A 17,159-nucleotide genomic window follows, 5' to 3' on the forward strand; every position below is an offset into this window, starting at 1 on the left:
GACAAGATGCCTGGCAAAGTGGGTGTGAAAATCAAGGCGGCACGCAATTTGCCTGTCATGGACAAGAGCAGCGAAACGACGGATGCATTTGTTGAAATCAAATTAGCCTCGGTGACCCACAAAACGGACGTGTTCCGCAAGAGCCTGAATCCCACATGGAACACAGACTGGTGTGTGTTTTGTTTAATGTGCTCCCCTATCTAAATACATTCATAATTCTTACGTATGTTTCAAGGTTTCGCTTTGAAGTGGATGATGCTGAGCTGCAGGATGAGCCACTGCAGATACGACTGATGGACTACGACACATATTCGGCCAATGATGCCATTGGCAAGGTGAACATTAGCTTGAATCCTTTGTGCCTGGAGAGCTCTAGTCAGGCGGTGCACGGCAAGGGCACTGTCCTCTCCGGTTGGATACCAGTCTTTGACACAATGCACGGCATTCGTGGCGAAATCAATGTGATAGTCAAAGTGGATCTATTCTCTGATGTCAACAAGTTTCGTCAAAGTTCCTGCGGCATACCCTTCTTCCACTGTGCGTAGTTTTCTTTGCCTCTTTTGAGCTCTTTTAATTAAGAATTTTCCTTTGCAGCCCAATGTGTTCCATTTGGTTATCGCGCTCAAGTCATACATGGCTTTGTTGAGGAGCTGGTGGTCAACGATGATCCGGAGTACCAATGGATTGACAAAATACGCACACCACGCGCCTCCAACGAAGCGCGGCAAGTTGTCTTCCTGAAGCTGTCCGGCCAGGTGCAGCGCAAAATGGGCTTAAAGGCCATCAATATGGGCGCCAATGCGGTGATCGGTTACACGCAATGCTTTGACCTCGAGGGCGATGTGGGTGTGGTGGCACGCGGCGTGGGCACAGCCGTCACACTGATCAAGGACACAAGCAGCAGTCAGCCAAATAGCGCCGATGTGGTGCTCATAGAGGAGTGAGTATGCCAAATACGAGAAAACTTTCAATTGGAAATGGAAGCCTAAATTTGTACATACTTTAAGTGTTTATTTTTTGCTTTAATTATTCGTTTTGTAGTCGTTTTTGTAGGTGCGAGCAAATGTGCCTCAAATTTCCAACAATGTTCTAAAGCAAATTCTTTTCTTCTCTTGAACATTTTTTACCCCCACACCGATCCAATCTCTCTCGATATCTCTCCCTCTCTCTCTGTAACAAACTCGCTCCTTGTCGTATCGTTTTGCACGCACCAAAATATTGTTGTTGTTGTTCTTTTTGTCGTCTCGTATTTTTGTGTTTGCATCCACACACACGCCCCCACCCACCATCCCACGCGTAGATTGGCCCAAAAGTATCTCGACTTTCTCAACTGTGCGGGTGCGAGCAGCTTGAGTCTGCCGCTGTCCGGACGTACGCCACAATATCGTCTCAACATATGCCGGCAGCCCACAGCAGCCGCGGAGGCAGCGGCGGCAGCAACGTTGTTCTACATCGAAAGTGCCAGCAGTGACACAGAGGATGCGGATCTCATGCAGAATCTCATCAGGCAGGAGGACGAGCGCGGTGAGCGGATTCGCGAGAAGAAGCTGAGGCATCGCATGCGCCGTCTAACGCTCTCCTCGCGCAATGTCTTCAGCGAGAAGTATGCCACGCTGATACGACGCATCGAGCCAAAGATACCCGAGAATGCCACACAATCGCTAAGCAGCATCTTTGGCGGCAGCGGTGGAGCAGTCACGGCACCGTCCAGCTTTCGTCAGCGGCGTCGCAGGTCGCGATTTCCCCTGAACATGAAGGCCAGTCCCCCGAACATTGTGCGCTCCATAAGTAACGATACGGGCGTGCGTCCCAGCCATGTGACAGCCAGCCAAAGTTTTCTCACTGTGCCCGGTCTGACGGAGTTTCAGGAGAATACGCGCTCAGCGCCGGACTTGCCAGTGGATGAGGAGTTTATGCAGCTAAAGAGCGGCCGCTCCTTCACGTACTCCACGGACTCCGAGGAGTCATTGCAAATTGCTTTACTCCCGCCCGATAGCAACGGCGAAGAGTCGCTGGAGGAGGAGAATCTGCAGGACAATTGGATCAGGCCGGGCGAGACGCGCAGCTGTGAGAATAGTCAGCCAGATCTCGGACCGAAGCACCACAACTTGCTAGAGGATTTGCGCGGCTTCTCGCGACGCCTGCAGCAGCTGATGCACCTGAAGCCAAAGGACATACCGCTCGAACTAAAACCCAAACATCCATCCTTTATGCTCTCAATGGAGTATAAGCCTTACTACAGCTCGCATCCAGAGCTGCCGACATGCTGCAACGATGAGGGTTGGCTGGGCAGCACCAACCTGAACACATCCAGCTCCATGCTGCAATTGAATCATTTGCCCAGCTACGGAAAGAGCGCCATGCAGCGCAGTGTTTCATTTAATAATTTGGGCACAGTGGCAGCTGTTGCACCACCGAACACGTTGCTGCTTAATGCACCGCCAGAGCTGCGTGTTTGCCCCTCGACCCCGACACCCCAGACACCGCCCACAAAGTCCGAGCTACTAGTACCACCCTCCGCCTTTGATTTTAATCCTTTTGTTGTTCTTACCAAATTAGATCATTCTGTAAATATATCTAATAGTACTAACCTTAGTAACAACAATAATGAATCATCATTGCTTGCTCCATTTGCCATACAACAACAACAACAACAACAACTTAGGTCCAGCACTGAGACAGCAGTAGCAAACGCAGCACAAGCCACGCCACCACCAGCATCGTCTGGAACAGGAACTGGAATGGGAACTGGAACGGGAGCTGGTTGGCGCTTGCCCTCGCCCGTGAACAGCAGTCGTTTGAAGTTGACACCAAGTCCATCCAAGAGTGGCATATCGGCGGCCACAAATGCCGACAGTGCTTCCACATCAACTGCATCGACAGCCACTACAATGGTGCCGGCCACAGTTGGAGAGATTTGTCGTCGCTCCTCTGACTCTGATTTGAGTGTCACGCCCAAAGGTATGTGCGGGGATTAGCGACTAAGGATGGGAAATCTAATCTTAGTTTAAGGCTTTTGTTTTAAGCGTTAGCCAACCCTGCCAATTGTCTTGTGTCCGTGTGTGCGCGTGTGTGTGTGTGTCCCAGCTCTTGGGTTTCTTTTTGCGTAACTTTAAGTAACAGTTAAACGCCGTTCTCTTTCAACGTTCTCTCTTTGCGTCGTCTGCTGCTGCACACCGGCAACACCACAGGCTTTGCCTTTACATTCCTTCATCGCAAGCGTAAGTAGCTGGCTCACTCTCACTCTCGCTCTCTCTATGTCTAAGTAACTGTTTCTCTCGATGTCTAACTAAGCCTCTCTTGATGTCCATCTCCATTCTTGATGTTAATTGTGTGTTGTCTAAGTGTGTGCCTGCTTTCCACTCTCTCTGCCTATATCTCACTCTCTCTGTGGTTATTCGATGTGTTCTCCTTAATCCCATCACAAAACTGTCTCTTGCGAATGCTTCATCCGTTTTAACGATATACAGCCATTAATGTGTGTTCCTTAACTAGGATAATTTAACGTCAAAGTGGAGCTATTTAGAAATGAAATAATGTACTCGGGTGGAGCCCGAGTCCCAGGGCTCTATTTGCCTTATTCCAAATACCAAATGTGTATGGAAAATTTTGCACAGAGATTCCATGTTATTCGGCGAATCTTTTATAGCAAAATAATTCATCGAAGAAGATGATTTGCGCCTCAGTGGAACAAAGCACTACCCTGCATGAATCCTCAGATCGCTAAATAATGATCATAATAAATTACCACTACAAATCCTGTAGCTATGAAGACGGATAAGAATTTATTAGGACGTTGACTGCGCCATCAAGAAGTGACTCAAGGCAACCGCAAGTCGAAGCTTCATATGAACAATCGGCTATACCAGAAAAAGAAACTGGCAAACCGATCGAGGTGCGCTGCCGCATGACGCGTGACCCAAACGGTCGAATGAATACAAGATTGATATTTCGAGCTAAGTCAATTGATGAAAAGCGCAGATAAAACCATCGCTAGATCGACTTGAACTTAAACAATGAATAACTAATTTTCGTTCATTACATATCGCATACCCCAACCACTTCTAAGTCTCCCCCCCACTCTCTAGACCTAAGATGACTCTGTAAATATACATAAATGTATTCCCATTCTACAGCAAAATGGTTGTAATCCCACCCACGAGCGATACTTCCATTGATTCTCTTGCTTCTGCTTCAAATTCAATTCACAGGCAACTCAATTTGTGTGGCCAGCGAGCGTCTGGTGGCTGCCACGGCAATGATGCGTCTAACGCAGCCCGCTGTTGGGGCCAAGACAGGCACCGCAGCGGATAGCCTGGACATGCTGGAGTATCCGTTTCTGACCATGACAAAGTACCCCACGGGCTTCATACTCCATCTGGGAGCGACAGTGGCTGCGAGTTCGGTGAAGCTGCTGGAGCGTGTGCCAAATCCGGATGAGCCCGAAGTGCGGGACAGCTGGTGGACGGAGTTGCGCATGGAGATACGTTCGCACGCGCGTTCCCTAGGCTGTAATGTGGTCTTGGGTTATGCGGAGGCGACAACCATATCGTAAGGAATGCCATCAACAAACTCTCCTTAAATAATCCTCAAACCTTGCTTGCTTGCAGCGATGATGTTTGTGTTTTATCTGCCACTGGCACAGCGGCCGTCATCAATATGGTGTTCAATCGTTCGGTGTCGCAAACCGATCTGTATGCCATGTCCAAGGCCACGACGGGCAATGCCATGACAAATTCCCTGGAGGAGGCAAATGGCAGCAGTAGCGGCGAGCCGAGTGCCAGCAAGGACAGCGGCTCCGTGGGCACTGGCAACAGTTCGGGTGGCAAACGTTACGGCATGCCACCGCTGAATGGACCGCGCAATGCCTGCGCCATCTGCCACATACCCTACAACCTCAGCTCCGTGCCGTTCAATGTAAAGATGAAGAAATGTGCCATTTGCCGCAAGGGACGCGTGCCCGATGTGCTGCTTGCCACGCTGGAGGTGCCCGAGTATATGCAGGTGACGGGACGCGGCTGCTTCATGCAGGCTCAAGTGGTGCGCGCCAAGCGGGATCTGCGAGCCGAACTTAATGCCAAGGAGATATCCGACGGGTTGCCATTTCTGGAGTACGAACTGCATCGCGTGCTGATCAACAAGCTCAAGGCCAAGGGCATGAATGCAATTTTCGGGCTGCGCACCCAAGTGGCCATTGGGGAGCGCATGATTGCCTTGATAGCCACGGGCACGGCACTCTTCCTCACAGCGCTGCCAGTGCCACAGGTGCCGAAAATAGTCGCCGGCAACTCGTGGACGGACAAGCAAAAGTTGAATGAGTTGCAAAAGAAATTGCAGGAGACGTTCGAGCGCAATCAGGAGATTTATCAGCTGAAAAGCTTGGACCCCGACTTGGCTGCAAATGCGACACCAGCAACGGGCGCTTCTGGCGATAAACAGTCGGACACGGACGACTCGGATGAGGAGGAAATGAACGAAATCGATTTGAATTGCGGCAACAAAGAGCTTTGTGTGCTGGAAGTGGATGATATAGAGGATCTGGAGATTATATCGCTGCTCATGGAACCGTATCCCCCCGAGGGCTTCCACGTGGTCAACACACAGCAGGTGCCGGGCATGCTCGAAATGGACACGGTGAAGAATTTGCAAATGTTTACACAAGTGTGGCGTGCGCGTCTGGAAGTGGGGCAAAGTGTCAATGGATTTCCCAAACACTTTCAGCGGTGAGTAGCTGGAGTTTTCCCCTCCTAAGTGTAGCCACTAAACTGATCTCCCTTTGGTCCACAGTTTGCTGCAGACGATCTACTTTAAGCTGCGCACCATGATACCCTGTGCCATTTGCGATTTACGCTTTAGGCTGGAACTGCCCGAGTCGGTAAGTGGCGGGAAGCATTCCCCCTGACATAAAAACTGCATTTATTTCTGTCTCCTTTTAGGATCAAATTCAACTTCTTGTCACTGGCATGGCCATGGGTCTGAGCGATGCCAATAAAATGAAATATCGTCGACGACCGGCGCAACCACAGCAGAATGGCTTCCATGAGGCTGCCACCACAGTGCATGCCGCACACTCCCAGCCCGAGCTGGCAAATGGCAAACGTATGCTGCAGGAAGAGGATTACATATTCCCACTGGATGAGGATCAAATGGTGGACACACCGACACCAACCAGCACAGCCATACCGCCGTTTGGCATGAGTTCGTTTAAAATGCGCAAAACATCGCCCTCGCGTCTGGGGAATCTTTCCTCGGGTGTGCCGCCATCCTCCACAGGCATCAAGTCGCTGAATTTGGGCACAACAGTCTCCAGGAATCGTTATGTAAGTGTGAGACCATCACTGGCTATGGATAGCTAATTAATTCGTTTTCTTGCAGTTCCCTTTGCGCGATCGTTATGGCGTGGACTTGACTCCGCTGAGTTTCATACCCGGCGGACGCATTGAAAAGTATTTGGGCAACCTCAACTTCTTCTTTATACGGGAGAGCACTTCAATACGTGAAATTGGCGGCATTAGTGGCTTTGTGCATGGCTTCATCACCGAACTGCTGGCAGTGGTGCGTGCGCACATAGCATCGTTGGGCGGCAATGCCATGGTCTCCTTTTACATCACCGAATTGATATTGTTTGATAATCAGCACAAGAATCAGGTAAGCAAAGCACCGTTAAACCATGCACAGCTGTTTTTATTAATCCTTTTAACCCGTTTTTTTTCTCTGTTCTAGGGCCAGTGTTTGATTAGCATTGGCGGCGATGCCGTTTATGTGAGCTATTACTCTGATGACTGATATAAGCGCCTGAGGGGCATCTAGCGTTCGTTTTACGCGAATCGCCCCAAAAGCCTCTGCTACTGATGCCAAATCCCCGCTCGCTTCCTCTCTATTTGTCTCTCTATTTACTTCAGCATGGGTTAAAGGTGTGCGCATGCAAGGTGTATTTACTTACAAGGTTAATTCTGCAGTCTGCCTGGGCGTGGTGAATAAGTTATTGGACAACTTCACCTTGTAGGTAAATTCACCTTGCGCTAGCTCTATTTATATGCTCTTTAGCGGTTGGTTAGTGGAATTTCTGTATGCAATATTCGAACTGTGACGAAACAACGTTCTTTTTACTTAACTTAGTAGTGTGAATTATATTCTTGGCCCTTGTTATTAATTGTTTCTAGTGTTTAAAGCAGCCAAATGCAATTTTTCTGTACATAGTCTAGTGGATGTGTTTATTGAATTTAGAACACCTAAAAACACACACGATACGATCCATATATAATATATGATATATACGCTACAACTTGTTGCAACACCTACAAAAACATGACACACACAATTCGTGCTCCGCCTCGTTGCAGCTGTAGCCCCAAATTTGGCTACAGCAGCGAAGGCCCAGGACGTCAGCTTATGTATAAAATATTTAAATAATTGCAAAATAAAACAATTGCTCAGATAGTTTAACCTATGACCTCTTAGGCTTAATTGGGCGTCGTGGAGAGCAGCACAAACATCACCCAAAGATGCAGCAGCGCCACATAGACAATCACAGAGACGCGCATCATCGGATAGCGACGCAGAAAGGTGCCCACGCGTATGCCCATTGAGTCGGCCTGGCGTAGAGCACGCTTAAAGCGACGGGCCACACGATTATCAAACGGACTAGGATGCATCAGCACCGGGAACTGAGCCTTGGCTGTGGGAAGGAACGGAATTAATGCTGATATAAGTTCGGGAAGCAACTAAGGTTTACCCACCATCATCTGTGCTGTTTGAGAGCATGGAGGAGTTGCGGTTCCCTCGCTGCTGGCTCTCAATCTGCACCATGTGCTGCTTCTGTTGCAGTTGCATTTGTATTTGCTCGTGCTGCAGGCGTAGAGCATTCCGTTCGCCCGTCACACGTTCCAACAGACCCTGCCGCTCGACCAGCGACTGTGTCAGCGCCTTCAGTCGGCTCTCGTAGTCGTTCTTGGCACTGGTGTGCACCTCTCCGCTGAGACGCTGCCGCAGCTGCTGCACCTGTTGCTCGCGTTCCTGCAGGCGTGTGGCGGCGGCGGCCATTTGATTGCTGAGCTGCTGCCGCATCGATGCCAGCTCCTGGGTGAGCATGCGCTGCTCGGATTCGGCATTTAGACTGTGTTCGCGGGCCTGTCGCAGCTCCTTGGCCAGAGATTCCTCCCGCTGACGCGCAGAGCTAAGCTCCAGTTCGCGTTGCTGCTCCTGCGCCACGTTATCCTCCAGCTGCAGGCGCATTTTGTGCACTTCTTCGTGGGCATGTTCCAGCTCCTGCTTTAGTGCCTCGTATTCGATTTGCAGCAAACGACTCTCACTGTCCTTTGCCTCTCCACTTGTCTCTTCTGAGGGCTTTGCCTTGAGCTCTGCTATGAGCGCATCCTTGGCCTGCAGCGCCCGCTGTGCCTTGGTGCGGTACTCGTGAAGCTCGAGGCGATGCTGCTCCGTCTCCTTGGTTTGCATTTGCAGTTTGTTCGCCGCGCTCATGTACTCCTGCTGCAACTTGGCCAGATTCGTTTCCAGCTCCGAGATGGAGTGCACGTACGCCATGTGTGCGGTGTGGGCATCGTTTAGATCATGCACTGCCTTGTCCCGCTCCTCGGACAGTGTCTGTGCTAGAGTCTCCAGCTCCTGGGCGCGCTCCTGCAGCGCCAAATTCTCGCTGTCGTGGCTCAGCTCGTGCAGCCGCAGTCGCAGCTCGTCCCGCTCGGCGGTGATTTCGTTCAGGGCGATCTTGAAGGCCGCCAACTCATGGGTGTCGGCCATGGCGCTGCCATAGCTATCAGGATTCGTGGAGAAGCTGGCGGATGTGGTCATACGCTTGCTCATTTCCTTGGTCACCACGGGTGCGCCTTGGTCGCTCTTGACGCTGGACGCGGCGCTGGCGCTGGCACTCGATCGCTTCGCTGGCGACAGCGTCGTCGACTTCAGAGACAAAGAGTTGGTGCTGCTGGTCATGCTCCTCTTCATTGCACTCGTGGCTTCCCCGGTGGCGGACACTGGTGTTTCCAACTGCAGGGCTGTGGCTGCATTTTGGTCAAGCTTGTTCAGAATATTCTCGGCCTTGTCCGCCAATCCTGTGATCCAGGATGACATTTTAAACGAAAAAAACACGTAAACAGTGCGTCTGACCAGAAATATACCAAAATATACTTAATTAATTTTAAAATATACTGTTCAAATAACATAGACTAACAAAGACTAAACACCGCTCCACTGTGGGACTTTAGAGCAGTGCAGATGAAAGATATTGCGCTGAGTTTTTTTTTGTAAGAAAGGAGGAAGATTGTATGCACAGGAAGTATTTACCAAGAAGAATACTACGCTGTTTAATTATTGGGGGCTTAAGAGGGTTAGTTCGTTCACTCATCACTCATTTATATACCATAAATGGTATATCACAGTATATTTCTGATGGTGGGGTAAGGTCTACTTCCCGGTGCAATTTTGCCAATTTTTGCGTTGAATTGTTTAAATATTGTTTGAATGGCGCTGCTGCGGAACATAACAAACAGCTTTTGCTGCAGCTTTCGGCGTTATGGGAGCAGCGGCTGCACCATATACAGCCTCAGCTCGGGCCACGTCAAGTGCGGCGTCTCCGTGATACGCGTCTCCGGTCCACAGACAAAGAGGGCGCTGCGCGCCATCGTCGGATGCAGCGACTACGAGCCCAAGGCGCGGCAGGCGTATCTAAAGTCATTTTTTCATCCCATAAGCAATGAAATGATTGACAGGGGACTGCTGCTGTGGTTTCCCGGGCCAGCCTCCTTCACTGGCGAGGATGCCTGCGAGTTTCAGGTGCACGGCTCCCTGGCAGTCATAGCGGCGATGCTGGACGCTCTCGGACGGCTCGATGGACTGCGACAAGCCGAACCGGGAGAGTTTACAAAGCGTGCGTTCTTTGGCGGCAAGCTGGATCTCACGGAGGTCGAGGGTTTGGCGGATCTGATACACGCCGAGACCGAGGCACAAAGGAAACAAGTGAGAGATGCCAAAAGGAAATCCAATTAATGGACAGGCACTAAGGATTCTTTTTCTCCCTTTCAGGCACTGCTGCAGAGCACGGGCGCCTTGGGCCGCCTGTACAACAAGTGGCGCAAGCGTCTCATCCGCTGTGCCGCCCACCTGGAGGCCTTCATAGACTTTGCCGAAGAGGAGCAAATCGAGGGCGGCGTCATCCTGCAGCTGACCAAGGAACTGAAGGCGGTGCGTGGCGAGATACGCGAGCACTTGAATGACCAGCGGCAGGGCGAACTGCTGCGCGAGGGCGTGCGCACGGTCATCGTTGGAGCGCCCAATGTGGGCAAGAGCAGTCTGCTGAATCTGCTCTGTCAGCGCTCCGTTTCGATTGTCACCGACCAGGCGGGCACAACGCGCGACATTATCGAGACGATGCACAATTTTGGCGGCTATCCGGTGATATTCTCGGACACTGCAGGCCTGCGCAGGCACACGGCGGACAGCATAGAACGGGAGGGCATGAAGAGAGCCAAGAAATGTGTGGAAGAATCGGACTTAATACTCCTCCTAACCGATGCCATCGCTGTGAGGGAACTGTCCAGCAACGAGATGGTTGCTGGCTATGTAGAGCGCTACCTAAAGGATTTGGACATACCCACGGAGCTGTGTAGCGGCAAGCGAGTGCAGCTGGTGGCCAATAAAACGGACACACTCTCCACAGAGGAGTGTCAGCGCTTGGAGCAGCTGAGCAACGTTTTATCCATCTCCTGCCATCAGCCTGCCAATATGCCCACATTTCTGGGCGCGCTCGAGCAGCAGCTGCAGCAGCTCTGCGGCACACCACGCGCCGAACATCCGCGCATCACGAACACACGCTACCGCCAGCAACTGGTGCGCTGCATTGAGAACATTGATATATTCCTAAGAGATTACAAGCCAGATGTTTTCCCCGACATGGCCATTGCCGCCGCAAAGCTGCGGAATGCCGTGCGCTGCATTGAACGCATCACGGGTCACGTCAGCTGCGAAGATATACTCGATGTGGTGTTCAAAGACTTTTGTATTGGTAAATGACTTGATATTATAGTAGATTAGATAGTTGATAGGCTACTAAGCGCAAAGTCTGTAATCATTTATAATGTATTTTGAATTTGAATTTGAATATCTGAGCTAACAGCAATGGGCAGCATTGTTAGGGCAGCTGTTAAGCGTAACAGAGTGCTGTAAGGCGCGTAAATTGCACAGTTTCTTGTGCTGTTAATGATAACAGCAACTACATGCTGTTAAGCGGATGTTAGAGCTGTCAAGACAAAAATGAAAATGTTGGCATTATTTGCACAAATAAAGTGCCCTTGTGTTAAGGATACAGGTAGAGAATATTGGAGCATCTATAGGCATCTATTTGGATATGCAAACGGCATTATTTTACGCTTACTTGGAGGTAACTTTTAGAGCTGACAGTGCGGCATAGATAACAGAGCTAAGCTGTTATTTTGGCTGTCTGCTGATCAACTGTTAACTTGGCGGCACATTTAAATTGAAAGCAGCTGTTGGTTTGGCATTATATCCCAAATATTGGTAAAGTTTTTATTTTATTTAAAGTAAATTTCGTTGCTTCTCCTGCCCCCTACCGTTTCCTTTCCGTTTCCTTCTCAATTTTCCTCAGCTTTTTGGATATTTTCGGGATGCGTTTCCCCACCTTCCGGGACGGCTTCGGAGTTATCTCGCGCTTCAACTCTCGCCAGTAGTCATAGTCCCTGGGACCCTTAATGGGAATATGCGGTATCTTGCGTGGTCCACGATTGCCCGATAGCTGCAGCAGCGATGGCGGCACAAAGCTGCGACGCACCAATCGACCCACAAAGGCAACGAGCGACATCTTGCTTGATTTTTGGCTATCAACTTTAGAGCTGTGCTTCGATTTTATTTGTTGTTCCTAAACTGTTGATTTTTGTGTTCTTTTTTTGTTGGTTTAATTTTAAGCACAAGCTTGCTTTGTTCACTGGAAGTTTTGGGCATACAAACGGGAAGTATTTCAAGCCCAAAATGTGAGAAATCGAACAATTATTACGCCTGCTCTACGTTGTCTTAAGAGTCCCAAAAGTGCTGTAGGAGCACCGCCCGTCCCGCATCTGGCTTCAATTAGCGCACTTTTGTCTGTCGTCTCTCCTCTGGCGTTTATTTTCTGTGACAGACTTAGAACTTTGGTCACAGATCAGTTGATTACTGCTTACGTTGCCATGAGGTGCGTTACCTTGCTGCTACTTTGGGGTACTTTCCGCATCGTTTGGGGTGAAAATCAAACCCAACTTTGCCAGCAAGCTGTGAACCCAAGGCATTCGCTGCTCTCGCGTCGTGTGCGGGGTTTGGTCTTTCCGGACAAGGCCTCGCTGCTGGTCACAGCTGCCCTGACCAAGATCATAGTGGGTGGACGGCCGAGTGGGCTGCAGTATAGTCTGGAATTTGATATGTACTTGCCGCTGCCGGATACGGTGGAGGGTTGGGAGCCAAAGATATCGAAGAATCCTAAACATAAACCCAAGACCAGGAGGCGATGGGATTGGGCTGGGAGTAACGCCCAAAGACCGATCAAATATGCGCCTTATTACAGGTAAAGAAAATGCATAAATAAATGAAAGAAAATGCTTACCAATAAATCTCTTACAGTCCCCAACTCACTGCGAATTCGTTCTATCAATCGCCCTGGCACTTGTCCACTCAAATCCAGCAGCAGCCGCAGGAGGAGACCTATGAGTCCTGGTCGCATGTGCCACAATGGAAGCTGCATCGCGGCTACAGAGAACGCAGAGACATCTACGATCAGTTTGAAGCCTTAGGGAGAGTGTAAGCTGGGGAAAGTAACTAAGCCCAAAAGAAGTTTAATCAATAATTTGCATCCAATCACAGCTTCCAATTGGACGTTCGCAGCTGCATAAAGCGCGCCATGTGTGAGCTAAGAACACGCCTCAAGGGCGGCTTTCTCATGGAGGATCTAATGCGGATTATACTCACGTAAGCTGGGGGGGATATTCAGAGTAAATTTGAGCTAAATGTTCGCCATTTAAGCGTGCCTGAAGAGCTAACCGCTGACAAGTACAAACATCCCAGTGACATCCAGGACTGTGTGCGCTTTTATGCCCTGAGCTGCCCCTACAATGTTTTGGATTTCCTGACACAAAATTACCCGACATCAGGCAGCAAGTAGGCTGTGTGTCGAAACTCTAGGGCATGCCAGAGTGCCATTTGCCTCAGTACAGCGTCCAGGCCGCTCCGAACAGCACACAAAATATTTTATACAAAATTTCAGGCCCAAATTTAAGTTCGCAAAAATCAAGTTCTTGTCATTAAAATTTAGAAACAACAAAAATGGTTGGCCTTTCGTTAGTGCGCGATTTGCTGCTGCCACAAAGGCTGCTGCGTGCCATGGGGCAGTGCATGCGTTTGTCATCCTCGTTTAAGGGCTGCCAGGAGGATCTGGATTCCAGATGCAAGAAGACGGGCACAAGGTCGCCCTGTGGCCAGCCGAAGCTGCAGCGCAAGAAGCCAAAGCCCAAGCCTAAACAGAAATTCAAGTCAATGTGGCTGAATCCCTTCTGTGATGCCCACGAGCCTCACTGTCCGTTCAATCCCCGCTTCGATGACATCTACTACGTGGAGTCGGACAAGGCGAAGCGTCGCTACTGGCAGACCTGGACCTCGTGTCCACCCATGAAGCTGAAGGAGAAGAAAATCTGTTGCTTTGAGCGTGCCAGGGGGCCGCCCATGAAGCGTCGCAAGCATCGCAAACCGAAAACCGCCTGCGAGCCGCCATCCTGCCCGGACCCGGACTCGCTGGACTGCCCCAAGTTCAAGCGTCGTTGCCACAAGAAGGGGCGCATACCGCCCTCATGCATAGTCTATCCCTCGCCCTCGGATTGCCGCAAACCTCTAACACCCTATCCCTCATTCTCCGAGTGTCGCAGACTCAAACCTGGCGCCCTGCCCCTAAGCGAGTGTGGCTGCTGCAAGACTCCAATGATGTGCGAGGCCTGGGCAGAGTTTCGACTGCGCGCACTCCGAAAAAAATAGAAAAAATTCACGGAGCAAGGTCTGGATCTGTGGGTTTTTACATGGAATAAATAGCGGAAATTTGCGAACTTAAGGAGCGATTTTTGTGTTTAGAAGGGACTTTATTTAGAAGGGATTCTTGGCCATGTTCGTGACGAGTGTCCAGAGTAACGGACTGCACTCGTTGTAGGTTCTGCGGCAATCCGCACCAGCGAGACCCGCATCCCGGGCATGCAGATATTTGTCCGAGACATTGTCCAGCGTGGGCCTGCAGAATGGAGTTCTGGGTTTATGCTTTCTTGGTAGCTATACTTGGTAGTAAATACTTACACCAACACCGCATTGAGTATCTCGCTGAAAATGTTGCTGTTCTGAAAGGGTCGCTGGGAGATCTCACAGATGCTGCGCAGCAGGCAAGCGCCTCCATGTTCGGCATCCAATCTGTAAGCAGCAAAAGTTGGATAGTTCCCGGTGGCAGCTGCTGTCGCTGTACTCACTGCTCCATGCCCGTTTCTATGGCATCGTACACCCAAGAGCGTGCCTCATCGTGCTGCAGCTTCGTTTGCATATCCTTGCGCCACTCACGCGCCGTGGACACAAAGGCTGTGGTGTTCCAGAAGCTCCACCAATAGATTGGGATTGTTGTGGGTACCCATTGGCACTGGAAGTTGAAGAACCACCAGAAGGATTGCTGCTTATCCACTTGCTTGATGGGATAAGCCAAGCTGGGCACGAACTTGACTACTCCTTGACCATTGAATATGGCCACACGCTTGGGGCGACTCAGCGTGTTATGACTGTGACTGTAGCTGCTGTTCCAGCTGCTGACATTTGTTTCGTCCAAGGTCTTGGTGTGGCACGCTACCAAAGAGAGACTGCACATCGCGGTGAGGCAGAGACACAGCCAGGTCTGAGCACTGTGCCACATCTTGTTTGCATTGAGTCGAATTTCAAACTAAACTCATAGCTTGGTGGATTTAGCTTTGGATTGATCTAGAGTTAATCTTTGATCGCATTTGTTTGCCCAAGAAATTGACAGCTCCGGCGATGGAGCACAAATCGGATTTGTTTCTGCCGTTAATTGGGGAATTTTCAAAGCTTAGGATGGAGTTTTGAGACCCAAAGCTACGCTGAAGATAAAAACAATTACAGTATACAGAATTGTCAGAGCAGCAAAGGCAAAAGCCTGTTGGAAAAACTTAACCCTCAAGCTAGTGCCAGGTATAAAGATAAAGATTTCTGGTACAAAAGACGACGCATGATAGCTGCTCATTCGATTTGATTACCTCGATCACGCTTTATTGTGGAACCACATCTGGAGCAGCATCTTTTGGGAGCAGCAAGCGCTCCAGTTTCGTGAAGCATTCTAATTGCTGCTCACGCATGGCCGCTGGTCAATGGTCTCTGGTAAGTTTGTCTAATTAAAGATCCAAATAGACAAAGACAAGGCAGAATTCCGGCTGACACCGTTCAGTGACTGTCCAAGTGGCACACAACGTCGCCATGCGTCGCACAAGGCAGCACAACGTCAGACTGTACGCGGCTCTAATATGGTTTGGCCTGATCTTGGGCCTAAATCCGCTGCGATCCGCACACGGCCTGCTGTTGTTTCCTGCCAGCACGGTGATACAAATAACCTCCTCGATATCGATACCGCTGGATCTGCCCACGCGCACCAAAGTCTTCATGGACATGGGCTTTCAGATGAACTACAACTTGCCCTATCAGCTGTCGTCCTTCTACAACTCGGCCATTTGGGCGGATGAGCTGGCGCGACGCCAGAAGCGTCAGTTGGGTAACCAAACAGAGCTGCAGAGTGGATTCCATCCGAGTGACTTCACGGCAGGACAGCTGTACGCGGGCTTGGAGCACATGCTGCAGAGCTATGGCTACCACAGGTCCTGTCTGCTGCGCAGTGTCTGCGAGCTGTCGCTGCATCCCTTTGCCGAGGATCACAGCTACGGGCTGGTCACTCAAGTCATAACCTTTCTGCTCACGTAAGTTCAAGTGCTGCTCCATCTGCTCTGTGGGACTTTATTTGGTTATTCTCCATTCCAGACCCTCGCAGCACGAAGGCTTTGCGGCTGGCGAGCAGCTCTATCGCGAGAGCTATGAGCGTGCGGAGCAGCTGGGCTTCCTGGGCGGCGACTGTCAGCGTGAATATTCCGATTGTGCGATAGATATCGTAAATCTAATCACGCGCATAGTCAGATGAAATAAACTTTGGTTTTAGTTTAATTTTTACGTGTGTGTTTGGCTTTTATTTAACAGCAAAATAGTCGCTGATTCCTCTCACTGACTCGCTCCAGTCACTCGCTAGTTAATCTAGTTACTTGCTAGTAATACCAAGGGTTAGCGCTGTGTTAGCTTAGTAGACTGCTTATAGCAGAGAGAAAATCCACCTTGCAATTGGCATACAGTTCGGCACAATTTTGACCCAGAAATCCCTGCTGCTCCGCCTGCTCGTAGACCTCTCGATAGAGCGTCTCGCTGGGCGCAAAAGCCTCGTGCAGCGATGGCCTGGGGGAAAGAAATTAATGTGAGTCCCCACTGCTACTACCAAAAGTTACTCACGTCAGTGTAAAGGTCAGCAGACCCGTCAGCATATTCTGCAGCGAGTCGTCAAAGGGATGCCGCGCCAGCTCGCACACGCTGCGCAGCAGGCAGGACTCGTCGAAACCATAGCGAGTGAGCATGCTCTCCAGGCTCTCGTAGAGTTCGCCCGCTGTGAAATCGCTGGGATGCATGTCTGTCCCCTGTGGCACGTACTTGCTCGTCTCGTTGCGCAGCTGCCGCTTGCCACGCCGCGAGAACTCATCTGGCCAAATCGTGGCTGCATAGAAGGATGCCGGCTTATTGGGCAGCGCATAGTTCATTTGTAGACCCCAATCCCAGAACAACTTGAGATCGGGTATAACCACGGGCACGGACAGCGAGGAGGTGATCTGGTACACGGATGAGGCAGGAAAGAGTAGTGGAAACTCCGCGTAGGCCACTGAAAGCAGCGCACAAATGGACAAGTGGACGCGCTTGAGATACATTTTGTTGTGACTTCCATTGGGCCTTCACACGTGGAGCTTACGACAATCTGTGACGAACGCACTGCGTTAATTAGTGCCACCCAAAAACAGTAGTTGCTAATGAAACGCGCAGCAACC

The 17,159-nt window shown here is 50.3% G+C and overlaps 8 protein-coding genes across 9 annotated transcripts; 5 read left to right on the forward strand and 3 right to left on the reverse strand.

Annotated features, from left to right (window-relative positions):
* Positions 1-6: 6 nt before the first annotated feature.
* Positions 7-7,153, forward strand: LOC117585770 (C2 domain-containing protein 5). Of its 2 annotated transcripts, none has more exons than XM_034275451.1 (10): positions 7-170; positions 236-537; positions 595-940; positions 1,301-2,961; positions 4,212-4,551; positions 4,611-5,723; positions 5,788-5,875; positions 5,937-6,320; positions 6,376-6,648; positions 6,724-7,153. In XM_034275451.1, exons 1-10 carry the CDS (start codon positions 7-9, stop codon positions 6,784-6,786), a joined length of 4,734 nt encoding a protein of 1,577 aa, XP_034131342.1. In that variant the 3' UTR covers positions 6,787-7,153. The 2 variants fall into 2 exon arrangements, with proteins under 2 accessions (XP_034131342.1, XP_034131343.1); XM_034275452.1 differs by having other exon boundaries at positions 2,666-2,961; positions 6,724-6,786.
* A 32-nt stretch (positions 7,154-7,185) lies between these two features.
* On the reverse strand, positions 7,186-9,136 carry LOC117585771 (golgin-84). Its single transcript, XM_034275453.1, has 2 exons — positions 7,740-9,136; positions 7,186-7,678 (listed from the first exon to the last, which is right to left on the reverse strand). Exons 1-2 carry the CDS (start codon positions 9,088-9,090, stop codon positions 7,464-7,466), a joined length of 1,566 nt encoding a protein of 521 aa, XP_034131344.1. The 5' UTR covers positions 9,091-9,136; the 3' UTR covers positions 7,186-7,463.
* Positions 9,137-9,399: 263 nt separating this feature from the next.
* On the forward strand, positions 9,400-11,116 carry LOC117585477 (tRNA modification GTPase GTPBP3, mitochondrial). The gene is made up of 2 exons (XM_034274969.1): positions 9,400-9,975; positions 10,042-11,116. The coding sequence occupies exons 1-2, from the start codon at positions 9,481-9,483 to the stop codon at positions 11,026-11,028; spliced, it is 1,482 nt and encodes a 493-aa protein (XP_034130860.1). The 5' UTR covers positions 9,400-9,480; the 3' UTR covers positions 11,029-11,116.
* A 772-nt stretch (positions 11,117-11,888) lies between these two features.
* On the forward strand, positions 11,889-13,199 carry LOC117585535. The gene is made up of 4 exons (XM_034275054.1): positions 11,889-12,565; positions 12,622-12,798; positions 12,862-12,966; positions 13,021-13,199. The coding sequence occupies exons 1-4, from the start codon at positions 12,195-12,197 to the stop codon at positions 13,157-13,159; spliced, it is 792 nt and encodes a 263-aa protein (XP_034130945.1). The 5' UTR covers positions 11,889-12,194; the 3' UTR covers positions 13,160-13,199.
* A 5-nt stretch (positions 13,200-13,204) lies between these two features.
* LOC117585536 lies at positions 13,205-14,095 on the forward strand. The gene has a single exon (XM_034275055.1). The coding sequence runs from the start codon at positions 13,321-13,323 to the stop codon at positions 14,020-14,022; it is 702 nt and encodes a 233-aa protein (XP_034130946.1). The 5' UTR covers positions 13,205-13,320; the 3' UTR covers positions 14,023-14,095.
* On the reverse strand, positions 14,024-14,997 carry LOC117585537. Its single transcript, XM_034275056.1, has 3 exons — positions 14,499-14,997; positions 14,332-14,442; positions 14,024-14,269 (listed from the first exon to the last, which is right to left on the reverse strand). Exons 1-3 carry the CDS (start codon positions 14,927-14,929, stop codon positions 14,128-14,130), a joined length of 684 nt encoding a protein of 227 aa, XP_034130947.1. The 5' UTR covers positions 14,930-14,997; the 3' UTR covers positions 14,024-14,127.
* Positions 14,998-15,390: 393 nt separating this feature from the next.
* Positions 15,391-16,239, forward strand: LOC117585342. Its single transcript, XM_034274783.1, has 2 exons — positions 15,391-15,998; positions 16,060-16,239. Exons 1-2 carry the CDS (start codon positions 15,505-15,507, stop codon positions 16,214-16,216), a joined length of 651 nt encoding a protein of 216 aa, XP_034130674.1. The 5' UTR covers positions 15,391-15,504; the 3' UTR covers positions 16,217-16,239.
* Positions 16,240-16,335: 96 nt separating this feature from the next.
* On the reverse strand, positions 16,336-17,042 carry LOC117585417. The gene is made up of 2 exons (XM_034274890.1): positions 16,576-17,042; positions 16,336-16,521 (listed from the first exon to the last, which is right to left on the reverse strand). Exons 1-2 carry the CDS (start codon positions 17,040-17,042, stop codon positions 16,365-16,367), a joined length of 624 nt encoding a protein of 207 aa, XP_034130781.1. The 3' UTR covers positions 16,336-16,364.
* Positions 17,043-17,159: the final 117 nt, after the last annotated feature.

Source organism: Drosophila guanche, unplaced genomic scaffold (genome assembly GCF_900245975.1).
Source record: "Drosophila guanche unplaced genomic scaffold, DGUA_6, whole genome shotgun sequence".
Taxonomy (NCBI): Eukaryota; Metazoa; Arthropoda; class Insecta; order Diptera; family Drosophilidae; genus Drosophila; species Drosophila guanche.